General features: G+C 45.1%; 1 protein-coding gene across 1 annotated transcript in view; it reads left to right on the top strand.

Moving 5' to 3' along the window:
• The window catches only part of ZER1 (zyg-11 related cell cycle regulator), a 69,189-nt gene extending 60,194 nt beyond the window's left edge, over window positions 1-8,995 (top strand). The window contains exon 16 of the mRNA XM_073541129.1: window positions 8,654-8,995. Within this exon, the coding sequence (XP_073397230.1) occupies window positions 8,654-8,822 (169 nt within the window). The 3' untranslated portion in view covers window positions 8,823-8,995. The remainder of the gene's footprint in view (window positions 1-8,653) is intronic.
• The last annotated feature ends 4,676 nt before the right edge of the window (window positions 8,996-13,671 follow it).

Here is a 13,671-nt window from a genome sequence, read left to right as displayed (position 1 = left end):
CTTCTTCCAGCCAGGACTCGTCTCTGCATAAAATAACAGTTACCTAGAGCACCACTTCCAGAGCACATTCTCCTCCTTTTCCCTTTCTTCTACACTACACATCTGAATACAGAGGTGCACTCACAATCAATATATAATTGGTTATTATGCAACCCACCATTCCACATATAAATTATAATCCACCACTGTGCACCCACTAACTATAAATGACACTTTCCCCATTTAATATATAAATTAATCAGCACCTGTACTGTTTCCCCCAATTCATTACCAGGCACTTCATCCTCAACGCCCCCCATTATGTACCTCCCGCTCTAACCCTAACCCTGATTCATTATATTTACATGCCCTCCCGCCTCAATTCATTGTCATGTCTTTCTCTCCCACCCTCTATTTATTATCAACTGCTCTACCCCACAATCAACACATCACTTACTCCCCCACACTCAAAATTCTTTATTTGTTCTCCAGATAGATCATTTGCTCTCCCCAGCCCCCACCTTCAATTCATCATTTGCTCTCCTCACCCCCCAAATTCAATTAAATTGATGTGCCCCGTCACTCACACTGAATTCATCATTTGCAGTCCCCTGTCCTCTCCCCCACTTCATCATTTGCAGTCCCCCCACTTTAATTTGAAGTCCCCTTACTTCATCGAATGCAGTCCCCTATCACCCCCTCACTTCATCTGCAGTGCCCCTTCAACATTTGCAGCCCCCTTCCATTTCATCATATGCAGTCCCCCCTCCGACACACTTCATCATGTGCAGTTCCCTTCCCCCCACTTCATCATGTGCAGTCCCCCTTACCCCCCACTTCATCATGTGCAGTCACCCTTACCCCACACTTCATCATGTGCAGCCCCACTCCCCTGTCATCATGTGCAGTCACTCTTACCCTACATCATGTGCAGTCCCCATTACCCCTTCATATGCAGCCGCTCTTACCCCATCATCATGTGCAGTTCCCCTTACCTCCCAATTCATCATGTGCAGTCCCACTTACCCCACAATTCATCCTGTGCAGTCCCCCTTACCCCCCACTTCATCCTGTGCAGTCCCTCTTACCCCCCACTTCATCCTGTGCAGTCCCCCTTACCCCCACTTCATCATGTGCAGTACCCCTTACCCCCACTTCATCATGTGCAGTACCCCTTACCCCCACTTCATCATGTGCAGCCCCACTCCTCCCACTTCATCATGTGCAATCCCCCTTACCCCCCAGTCATCATGTGCAGCCCCACTCCCCCTTCATCATGTGCAATCCCCCTTACCCCCTTCGAGTGCAGCCCCACTCCATCATGTACAGCCCCACTCCCCCTTTCATCATGTACAGCCCCACTCCATCATGTGCAGCCCCACTCCATCATGTGCAGCCCCACTCCCCCCACTCCATTATGTACAGCCCCACTCCATCATGTACAGCCCCACTCACCCCCTTCATCGTGTACAGCCCCACTCACCCCCCTCCATCGTGTACAGCCCCACTCACCCCCCTCCATCATGTACAGCCCCACTCCCCCCTTCATCATGTGCAGCTCATTCATTCCCCTTCATCATGTACATCCCCAATCACCCCCCTCCATCATGTGCAGCCCCATTCACCCCCTCCATCATCATGTGCAGCCCCCTCACCCACTGAATTCATTTTATAAAGAAAAAAAAAGTTTTCCATACTTACCTCACAGCCGCTCCTCAGCAGCGCCTCTCTGCATTCAGCGTCCAGGTACATGTCGGCGCGTGCACGACGACGTCATTTGTTAGATTTCAGGAACATGTGAATTCAATACGTACAGGTAAAGAAGTTCCACGACTCATTAAACATATTAGAGATTGAACAACATGAAGGGGATTCAGGTGTCCTATGTTTTGCAGGTTTGGAAAGGGTTACCTTACCACCACAAGGGGGAGATTTACACAAATTACTCCTGAGAAGAGAAGCCAGGTGGATAATGAGTACATGGGCGTTAGAAGCCACAGGCTTCCATGACAAATTAGATATGTCTGTTTTTTTGTGAATTTTTATTTTGGGAAAAAGTTTTTTCTGTAGATTTCTTTGCAAAATTTACCCCCCCCCCCCCTCGCTGAAGATGTTTGAGGCTGTGTGCCCACGATGCGATTTTTAAGCGTTTTTGCCTTGATTTTAGGCGCAAAAACGCTGCGAAAATGTTTAAAAATTGTGTACAGAACACGCCCCATGCATTCCTATGGCATTCCACACATGCTGTGCTAATGCTGCGCTTTTCTCCGCGGCGGAATCGCATCGCGGAAAAAATCGCAGCATGATCATTCTTTTGTGCGGAATCGCAAAGAATTGCCGCTATTCCGCACCCATAGGAATGCATGAGAATCGCTTACTTCCCGCATGTGGCTATGCCCACCATGCGGGAAGTTAAGCGTTTCATGTGCGGTTGGTACCCACGGTGTGGAGGAGAGGAGACTGTCCTCCAGGCCCTGGGTACCATACCCCTGCAAAAAAATAAAAAATCGGGGTATATTTACCTTCCGGCGTCCCGCGATGCATTCCCGGGCCTCAGCATTCCCAGTAATGCCTTGCGGCAAGGCCCTGTGATGACGCGGTCTCGTGAGATCGCTATAGCAACGCGAGACTACGTCATCACAGGTCTCGCAAGGCATTACTGGGAACGCTGAGGCCGGGAATGCAGCACGGGGCGTCGGAAGGTAAATATACCCGATTTTTTATTTTTTATCATTTTTAACATTTTATCTTTTACTATTGATGTCGCATAGGCGGCCTCAATAGTAAAAACCTGGTCACACTTGTCAAACACTATGTGACGAGTGTGACCAACCTGTCAATTACTTTCCAAGCGATGCTTCAAATCGCTTGGAAACTGCTTGAGAAAATCGCGGCAAAATCGCGAACAGAATCGTGGTGAAATCACGCGGAAAAAAACGCGCGATTTCTGGAAAGGAGTCCGGTTTTTAGTGTGCGTTTTAAAACGCTACGTGGGCACATAGCCTGAATTTGTCACAATAAAGATTCGATTTTAGAAATGGTGAGTGCCACCCTTTTGTCTCTTCAGTATATGGATTGGTGCACACCTATTAATCTGCTGCCATTCTGTATCTGATGAGGATTCAGTTCAGGCAGTGTTCACACATGCAGGCAAGACACATGTGGTTTGCTCCAAACTGAAGCAGTAGGCAACCACACAGGAGCTGAGTTATTACGTTGTGCCTTTTTTTTGCCTAGTTTTGTGCCATATTCATCTTTTTGTATAAGCAATTATTTAGATTTTTTTACACCGTTTTGGCCGGCGGTTTAGGCTTTTCCATCTGATTCATCGCTTGTAATATTTTTGCGCAAATGTGCTTCAATCCCTACCCCCCCGGGTCATTTTATGTACATACTGGATTATTTTTGCTGAGTTTTGCAATACTCCACCAACCACCATGACAGCTGCGAGCGCCAGAACACGAGAACTTGCGCTCATTCGTCAGATCCTATGCTGTCACTAACCAGAGAATATTTACAGAAACTGGTGATCAGTAACCAATTGTAAGATAGGCCTGTGTGCTTTAAAATGCCCGGGTTAATTTAAAGTCCCAGTCTAACTGTCCTAGGAACGCTCATTTCCCGAATAAATAGACTGGCACTCATCCATCGAATGAGTATAGCGTTCATTCGTTTTGTGAAATAATTTTTAAGCTTATTTAAAAATCATTGTTCCCGGCAGGACACTGTCTGGCCTAAATAAGACATGCTGTTGAGAACAATAATACAATCCCTATAACAGAATAAGAGGCATTCGACAAATATAACACGAAGATTTTTAAAAATGTACATACTTTCGTATGTTGAAAAAAGACCTAGGCCCATCAAGTTCAACCTTTCTCAACCAATTGTACATTATGTAACTGACAATCTTCCTTGGACTGGGGCTCCATGCAATATCTCGCCTGGAGTAAGGGGGATTCTAAAAAAGATCAGGGCACGCATGGTCCCTCTGATCACGCCAGCACATGACCAGGCCCGTTTAAAGTTTGCCATTGACCACCATCTGGATGATCCAGAGGAGGCATGGAAGAAGGTCATGTGGTCAGATGAGACCAAAATAGAACTTTTTGGTATCAACTCCACTCACCGTGTTTGGAGGAAGAAAATAGATGAGTACAACCCCAAGAACACCATCCCAACCGTGAAGTATGGTGGGGGAAACTTCATACCTTGGGGGTGCTTTTCTGCAAAGAAGACAGGACAACTACATGGTAGTGACGGGAGGATTGATGGGGTCATGTATCGCAAGATTTTTGCCAACAACCTACTTCCCTCAGTAAGAGCATTGAAGATGGGTCATGGCTGGGTCTTCCAACATGACAATAACCTGAACACACAACCAGGGCAACTAAGGAGTGGCTCCGTAAGAAGCATTTCAAGGTCCTGGAGTGACCTAGCCAGTCTCTAGATCTGAACCCAATAGAAAATCTTACTTATTTTCCCCAAATGTAGGTAACCTTGATTATAATGGAAACAAAATGGGCCCCAAACTAAAGCAAAATCAAGGGCATATCAGCAAAATACATCCACATTTTATGAAAATCGAGGCATAAAATTGAACACAGTGATGGGGTTCATGCACATGGCCGTATTTTCAGTCTAACTGCAATCTGACAAAACATTGGATCACACTTAATGTTATTCTATGGGTTTGTGAAAATGTCATATTTTCTTCCTCAGACTGAGCCGATCTGAGGAGAAATCAAATTTGATACAATATTCAGATCACACTTGGCCATGAAAGTCAGTGATTCCATGGAAAATATCGGACTGCACTTGGATGACATCAGAGTGCAGTCTGATTGCCACAGACTGACACAATGGAGAAGATGGATACATTTTTTCTCCATCTTCCCCCTCATCTGAGAGAATTAAATCCCACTATGCTAAGACTCTGGTCAGAGTCTGATTTTCATAATCGACCCCATTATCTTGGATGAGGGAATACCTGGTTGTCTACACGTAGCCTAAGGATGTCTATACAAGCAAGTTCTTTATGGAAAACTCATATGCAGCCATTTTGGTTAGAAGTCAATATATAAATAAGAAACACGCCATATTAAAGGCATTTTCAAGCATGTGTGCATTTTTACCACTTCTAGTGTTCTTTTTGTAAAGAAAAAATGCTTATCAAAAATGTGTTTTCACTAAACTGCACAAAAATGTGCTTAAAACTAGAAATTCAATATTTATTTAATGAATGAAAAAAAGGTGAGATCAATACTGCTCATGCTGGCGCAGACCATGGAGCAGCTTGTGTTGAAACTATGGAGAGTGACAACAGAGTATAGGAGAGTTTGTGATTTCATCCAGGTTTGAACAGTTTCATCAGTTTTTCTCAGTTGAGAAACAAAAAAAAGTTTTTCTACTTTCTAGCAAACAGTCTATGAAAAGCAGACAGCATTCGTATGACATCACGGCCCCATAGACTTGCATTGCCAATTTGTATCTGACGCTCAGATCAATATCGGACATGTCACCGACACTTTGTGCAGAACACTCAGAAAACGGATTTGTGAACAGCCCCATAGACTATCATCGGCGAAATACACGGCTAGCACTCGTACGCAAAAAAACATTTCTCTGAATGAAGCCAAACCCAGAAACTCCATTTGCAGAAACGTGTTTCAGGGTGTTTGTCCCTCAGCAGGGCAGAGCATGAGAACTGGTTTGGTTGGGTGAGAGTGCTGTGTAAAACAGCGAACTCATACTTGAAAATTGATGTCTGAATGAAGCCTTGGCGTGAAAGGTATATTGTACGTTATGCCACTATGGGTGTCTGGATCCATTCCTCTCGGTGCCACCCTTTATGTTGCTTCTTAGCTGTAGGACTGAAAATAGGGTCACATTTTGCTTACAGCACCATGATTGTGGTGACTTCTTGCCTGGAGCGTTTTGCCTGGCACTCTGACACAGTATGTACACAGTTACGGAGGAGGCACAGCTATGGTTTGCTTTCAGGGTTTATGTTTTGGATGACATGTCCCTGTTATCTCTCCTCATTCACTCAGGACGGACCAATGACCAGGAATCTCATTCCATCTGTCAGTCACAGTGAGAACGGAAGAACAACTCAGAACAAGCATCTAATCTTGGCTCACACTCATTGGTGACGCCATCTTTCTACTCCCGGTCCACTCTCATGGGTGACGCCATCTTTCTACTCTCAGCCTCAGTTGCGCTTCTGCGCATGCGCTAGAAGTGATCCCACCCTGGTGGGGACGTCATCACTTCGCGCCTCCGGGGGTCAGCGTTTATCAGGGAGGGGGGTGGGATAGTAGAATTGGCATGGGTCTCCTGAGGTTGCTAGGAGACGTTCGCGCCTTGGTGCACCGATCCCGAGCTGTTCTTCTCACTCGTTGTTTCCAAGCAGACCCAGTGCCCCGAGATGTGCTGCTGTTCCAGCACCAGAGGCCGCGCTTCTTCCCACTGCTCGGCTTCTTCTGTGCGGCTCAGGCCGGCTTCTGGGCTTACCTGGCTCATTTCGGTTACACATCATTGCGGGACATAAAAGGGAATGAGGCCGGGGAGGAGAAGGACGTGAAAGGAGGAAGGAACATGGGCTCCCCCTTGTGGAGGACGGTATTCACCGTCGGCTGCTTGTCTGTGGGTAGGTGGCTGTGACCTCTGGGGAGGCGAGGGCCTGCTGTCATATGTGGCTGCGCTGGACTTAAAGGGGGCCCCTAGCATCCAAAAATGGGCTTTACTCACTCTCCCCAGGTCACTGCTTCTCTCAGTGTCGTTATTGTCTGCAGCGCTGATGTCATGTTGACAGCGCTGCAGCCACTCACTGAGCTCATCAGATTTTGCCATCAATTCGGGCAAAGCCGCTGAGTTCAGTGATTATCTGCAGCGCTGTGAACATGACATCAGCGCTGCAGACAATGACAGACACTGGGAGCAGCGCTGGACCAGGGGAGGATGACTAAAGCTCAGCGTGCGGATAAATAAAAAAACATTGCAGCGTTGATGGGGGGAGAGGGGTTTCCCCAAATCCCCTTTGATTGTGGTTTCTCATAGTTAAGAAGCAGGTTTGAATTTTTTGGGAGTGAGAGAAATTGATTTTTCCAGCTTCAAAGTTCGGGTTGAGATTGTTGGGCAAAGTTCTGATATCCGAACCAAACTTCGGAGGCTCCCGAACGTCCACGGGTCCGCTCATCCCTAATCTTGGTGTCGTGCTTGTTCCTAAAACAGAATCAGAGTTTGGTCAGTGTCACTTTTTACCATCAGAGTTTGGTCTTGGTTTCATCAATTTTTCTAAGATGAGAAATAGTGATGAAGGAACGTGCCAGGATACGGTGTTATCTGAGCATGCTCGGGTGCTAACTTCAGAGTGCTTGAATAATATGTTCCAGTCCCCGCAGCTGCATTTATCGCCGCTGTTCGACAGCCACCACACATGCAGGGATTATTTTCTGTTTGTTAGGAAGTCCCAGTATGTGTTACGGCTGTCGAAGAACCGAAAAAAATACATGCAACTGCGGAGACTTGAACATATTATTCGAGCACTCCGAAAACACTCAGCACCCGAGCATGCTCAGATAACACCTTTTCCTAGCACGTTCACTCCATCACTACTGAGAAGCTTTAGTTTCTTTTGCCACTGTATGTCATCAGAGTGCGGTTCGATTACTTTTTTTTTTTTTTCTTCCACTGACCCATAGACTTGCACTGCCAATTTTGTTCCGGCACTTGGATCTATGCAGCACATGTCTTAGAAATTTGCATGGAATGTCCATTCTGCAAACAATCACGTACATGTGAAAGGCCCCGTTCACTCTTATAGGTACGAGTGCTATCTGTGAAAAACATGGATGGCACTCGTATGCAAAAAAAAAACAACTGCCGTCTGAATGAGCCCTAAGAGTCAGTGCTTCAATTTACATCATTAATGTATTGCAAAATGCATGAATGGAAGGTCTGGTCAGACACGTGACCAGAACCCTATCCGGACTCATAAGCAGGAAATGGGCAGGGATTTATAAACTCTAGAATACAGGTTAGGCCTCATTCAGACAATGTTTTCACATACAAGAAAATCGGACAAATTTTTGTGATCAGAGTGTGGTCCAAGTGTCAGCAGATTTTCTCATACTGGGAGAAATAATTTAAAAAAAATCTCTATTCTGACAATCCGGGAAAATCGGACCGCACTCTGATGTCATCCAAGTGCGGTTTGAGTTTTCTTTTCAAAGACCCATTGACTTTCATTGCTGATTTTGATCCGACCCTCAGACCAAAATTAGACATGTTCCCCAACCACTCGATTCGAGGAGGAGAAAAAAAAAATCAGACATGTGCACAGCCCCAACAAGTATCCGAGAAAATCACAGATGGCACTCATACGCAAAACTCGGACTTTCGATTGAGGCCTTATGTAGAATATCTTCATCAGTCTGCCGAGATCTTCCTACTTTATGGCCGCCCGCCTGTTGATCTGACACCGTGTTCAAGGAGTCAGGTTCACTTTAATGTGATATAAATTGGGTTTACAGTAAGCGTTTGAATGAATGAAATACAATGTGAAATGGACTTTCTCCCACAAAACTATGTATCATTCTGCTACCGCTCCGTGACATTGTCTGTGGGTTAGGCGGCTCTAGTAGTAACTTTGGTTTACTTCTCTCACTAGGGTCCCTTGTAGTAATTGCCGGGCTGCTGTTCTCCCGCCGATCTGTGAATGCTGTGACTCTACATGCAGGAGGACAGAGCGTGACCATTGCCACAGCGGGAGTGTTTGGCCTTGGCTCATCCTTCAACATCCCCTTGAGGCACGTGTCTTGCATGGCTCACCGCTCTGAGGTTCCAGCAATGATACCCTTGAAGGTTAAAGGTCGACCGCTGTACTACTTGTTAGACAAGCAAGGACAGGTTTCCAACGCCAAGTTGTTTGATCTCACCGTGGGAGCCTATCGTACACTATGACCTTCGTACATCTCCTGTATATATGTAGAAATAAAATTGTTAAAGCCCAGTGTCGTCTTTATGTGTGTGCAGGATATGGAACAACAATTACAGCATTAACGCTCATTTTAATAATCAAAACCTAGTGCAAATGTCATAACATTTACGTCTGACAAACCAAATATTTGGATTCATTTGGACAAAGGCATCAGCAGGCGCAAGTTTTAGATTCACAGCATCATCAGGATCTATGATGGCGTCAGTTCATGTCATTAGACTGGCATTTAAGCATAAGTCAGCACTGGCTATACACTCGAGTAATGGGAGCGATGTGAAGCGGCAGCCACGATACGGTGTGACAGAGGTGTGATCTTCCGCACATTCTAATAGCTGATCAGTGGGGGTGTTGGATGTTATACCATTGGACAAGTCATCAATATCAAATCGGCGGGGGTCTATGGCATGGCCAATAAATGTGGGTCCCAAACGCTGGTACTGCCATCTATCTCGAGAATCATGCTTGAAAATTTTCACAATGTGTATGCCCGTCGGGTCTTCTTTTCAACATAGGGTCACAATCTACAGTTATGGGACCTGCATCCGTGAGACATTTATAGTGTATCCTGTGGGTATGCCAAAATGAACCTATTTAAGATCATGTGTTTTACTATTCATTCCAACACCCCACATATGCAACCAACTGCTATCTTATAGGGGCAGTACTGGAAGTTGGCAGTGCTAATCACTTAGGGATGAAGAATATGCTCAGAAACACTCTGGTCTTCAAGATAGTAATTTACTGCAGTGTTTAATGCAAAGGTCCGTCTTGCTGAAACCTCAAGTACAATCTCCATCACAATGGTAAATAAAGTGAAAGTTCTGCTTGTGCGCCCAAGTCTCCAGGCTACGTCATTCTTCCAATCATTGGCAACTTTTGGGCATAGCGACTAGCTGTATCCGTTGGGCCAGTGTGCAGCTGGAAGACACTCTGAAACCTCCGACCATTACCCCCACGACCTGCTTGTCTGCCTCCGATAAGGAAGGTGAAGCGTGGAGAACCACGTGCGAGTCTACTCTGAAATGCTTCTCTCCCTGTCGTGAAGCTCCGCGAGGGCATGATGATGTTGGAGCTCATTGAAGCTGTCTGCCTGGGTTTGTCACTTCTTCCTCTCCATGAGCTGTCAGCTGTGGCATTTTCCTTGCCCCATCCACAGAACACTCCTTTTTTGGCTCCTGTTGGCCTCTAGAAGTGTTTCTTGGTTGTGATGGAGTCCCCCAGTGCCAAAGCGAACAGCTAAACTGTCTCCAAAAAAACTACAGCTCATTGTGCATCTTGAGCAGAGACACAGTGGGATTAGGAGGCAACGTACAATATGAGTTGTGGGGTGAGGGACTTTCTCACAATATCTTGCTTTCATTTTCAGAAGGCGTTCCACAGCCACCTAAGGGGTTGCAAAAAGTCATTAGTCATGCCGATTTATGTGACCGCTGCTGTTCTCGGTCATATTTCCATCACATCAATGGCCTCTGTCTTATGTAGATGCTTGGAAAAACTCCCGACCCATACATTTAACAGACATTCATGGATACCTAATAGAGGAATCTGTTACCCAATGGTTATAATGGTTCATCGGATACATCATCTGTAATATATTTAACCAGATTCCATTGTATCCGATGAGCGACGAGGAACACTATTAAACATCCATTATATCCCCTTTAGGTTTCTGTTTAATACATGATAAAAAGTTTTTGAAAAGTTTATGATCAATTCATTCACTAAGTAGATACTATACAGTGGTGTCCATCACTCATGAAATCATGTAGTATTCATTTAATAGGTTTCATCTTCATTCTCAAGTATATTAACAAACTGGGCCAAGAGAGGGCAAAAATATATAGTCCCTGCAGACCTCCAAAGACATTTAGGTTATGATTAAACTAGACAATTGGGAGATACCTGTTCAGAGGTGACAGAGCACATATTCTGTCTCTGGTAACGTGGGTGATAGCATGAAGAAAGGTTCCTATAGTTCACTTTTGTCCGCTTACCACAATGGCTCCGTAGGCCTTATGGCCGTCTGCCTAGACCCGAGCATTGGACATGGAGTGATCATCTAGCACGGTTTGCAATCCAGCCCAGTAAGTCGGGAGCAAAGGGTACAACATCTGTTCCACTGCCTGAAATAAAAAAAAAATGAACTAGTTGAAGTCCTGATGGGTTTAGTACCTTTCATTCTGTTATTCTTCTAAAATAAGGTTCCATACTGATAAAAGGAAGAGTTCGCTAAACATGTCTGAAAACTTACCCTCCAACCTAGGGCATGGAGACCAACCACCGCTCCATAATGGGAGCACAGAGGACGGACAGGGTCTCCCAAAACTTTTTGCAGAGATTGCAAAACCTGTGTATACAGTGACGCTTCCAAATCCTGATGTGTCCTCCTGAAAAATAAAATAAAGATAATCAGCAATGTAGTCATGAATGCTCGACAATCTTAGGGTCTATTCACACTGGGCCTGCAGTGTCCACCGGAGGTATATGTCCAAAGGATTTAATGGATGCTACCAAACTGGCATACAGTGATAGCCATCACCCGTAGACTCTCATGAAATTGTCTTGTTATTATTCTATTTTCCAAAACTTTTGATTAACTTTTCGCTTTCTCTTCCAACGTCAATAATTTCGTAGTCGTTCATAACAAAAAAAAAATAGGCTAAATTTCATCAGTTTGCTGGATCCAATTTTTATAGGTTGTTTTTGGTCCATGTCTGTTTTTAGCATCTGAATGTCATCCGTTTTATGTGTGAAAAAAACTGCTAGAAGTTCTTGATATTCATCAAGTAACAAGTCAGCGATAATCAGATACGCACAAATTATTATTATTATACATTTATATAGCGCCATTTATTCCCTGGCGCTTTACATGGGAAAAGGGGAAATATAGACAAGTATAATAAACATGTGTAAGACAAGGGACACACAAGTACAGAAGGAGAGAGGACCCTGCCTGTGAGGGCTCACAGTCTACAGGGATGGGTGAGCATACAGTAAGAGAGGGTAGAGCAGGTCGTGCGGTGGTTCAGTAGACCGAGGATCATTGCAGGCTGTAGGCTTGTCGGAACAGGTGGGTCTTCAGGGTGAGTTTGGTCTGCAAATTGGACCAAACTAAAATAAGTCTCAATTTTTTTTTTCTATATGCAGACCATGGATTAGGAAGAAAAAAATGTGAATAGCATCGTAGAAAATAATTTGCCAAAAAGAAGACATGTAAATGAGACCTAAACGGCAAATTCCAAAAGGAAACACACGGGAAGTATCTGGAGTCAATGCATCCAAACCTATGGCGGGTATTTGGAGTAAGCAGACGCTTTGTGCACTGGGAGCTTGCACTCATTTATAGCAGTCAGCACTGGTATACAAAAATTGTGGGGAAACTGATATGAATGAGTCACCGTAGGAGGCAAAAACAGAAATACTAGCTAAGTCCAGAAAACCAGAGAAGTTGGCAGCTATCGGATTGCAGACCCCTGAACCTATCAACAACAACTAGCAGTAGCCGTGGGGGGTTCCTACGGTGCCCTAGACCCCTCGATCACAGCTGGAAAACTACATAGCATAAAGATAGAAAGGGAAATCTAAACTGCCCCAAAGCAATAGGCAGCCCCCAACATATAATGACGGTGAAGCAAGATGAAAAAACACTCACACAGATAGAAAGATAGGCTGAGCAAATGATGCCTCGTGCTCGGGTACAGATAAATTGAAGAGCCGACCCTTGGGAAATTTACACCCCGGGCTCAGTTCAATTGCACAGTCATAACTCCTATGAGAAGGCAAGGACGCAGACTCATTCTCACTAAATACATCATAAAAGTCCGCCAAATAGTCAGGAACATCATGCGACTGAGGAGAGGTGGAAAAAACCGGAGCCTCACTAAGGGCACACCGACAACCCCAACTCACCACAGACACAGATTTCCAATCCAAAACTGGATTATGAATTTGTAACCAGGGAAACCCCAGAACAATGGTATCATGCAAATTATGCAACACCAAAAATCTGCAATTTTCTTGATGGTCTGGGGCGACCCGCATTACCACCTGGGTCCAAAACTGAGATTTATTTTTCGCCAAAGGAGTGGCATCAATCCCTCTCAAAGGGATAGGCGTCCACAGAGGTGTCATCGGAAATCCACAACGTTTAGCAAAATCCAAGTCCATTAGGTTCAGGGCTGCTCCCAAATCCACAAAAGCCTTGGTGGAAAATGTGGACAGGGAGCAGATCAGAGTAATTGCCAGAAGAAACTTAGGTTGAACACCACCCACAGAAAACGTGTGTGCAAAACATTTCTCTCATTTAGGACAGACAGAAATAATATGAGAGGCATCGCCACAAAAAAAACACAGCTTATTACTCCTTCTGAACTCCTGACGTTGCGCCCTAGACAAAACTCTATCACATTGCATAGGTTCAGACATTTGTTCAACAGGTGGCAACACCTCTCGTGCAGTCCTGCGTTCACGTAAACGCCGCTCAACCTGAATGGCTAATGACATAGAATCGTCAAGACCAGAGGGAACAGGAAATCCCACCATAGTATCTTTTACGGCTTCTGACAAACCCTTCCGAAAGAGAGCTGCCAAGGCATTATCATTCCAGGTAGTAAGGACCGCCCACTTTCGGAATTTTTGACAGTACAATTCTGCAGAATCTCGACCCTGGCTCAATGCCAACAGGGTCT

This window comes from Dendrobates tinctorius, unplaced genomic scaffold, assembly GCF_039654945.1.
Source record: "Dendrobates tinctorius isolate UK_male_01 unplaced genomic scaffold, ASM3965494v1 ptg000120l, whole genome shotgun sequence".
NCBI lineage: Eukaryota > Metazoa > Chordata > Amphibia > Anura > Dendrobatidae > Dendrobates > Dendrobates tinctorius.
Note: the sequence above shows the minus strand (reverse complement) of the source record. Positions and strands in the feature narration are given on the sequence as shown.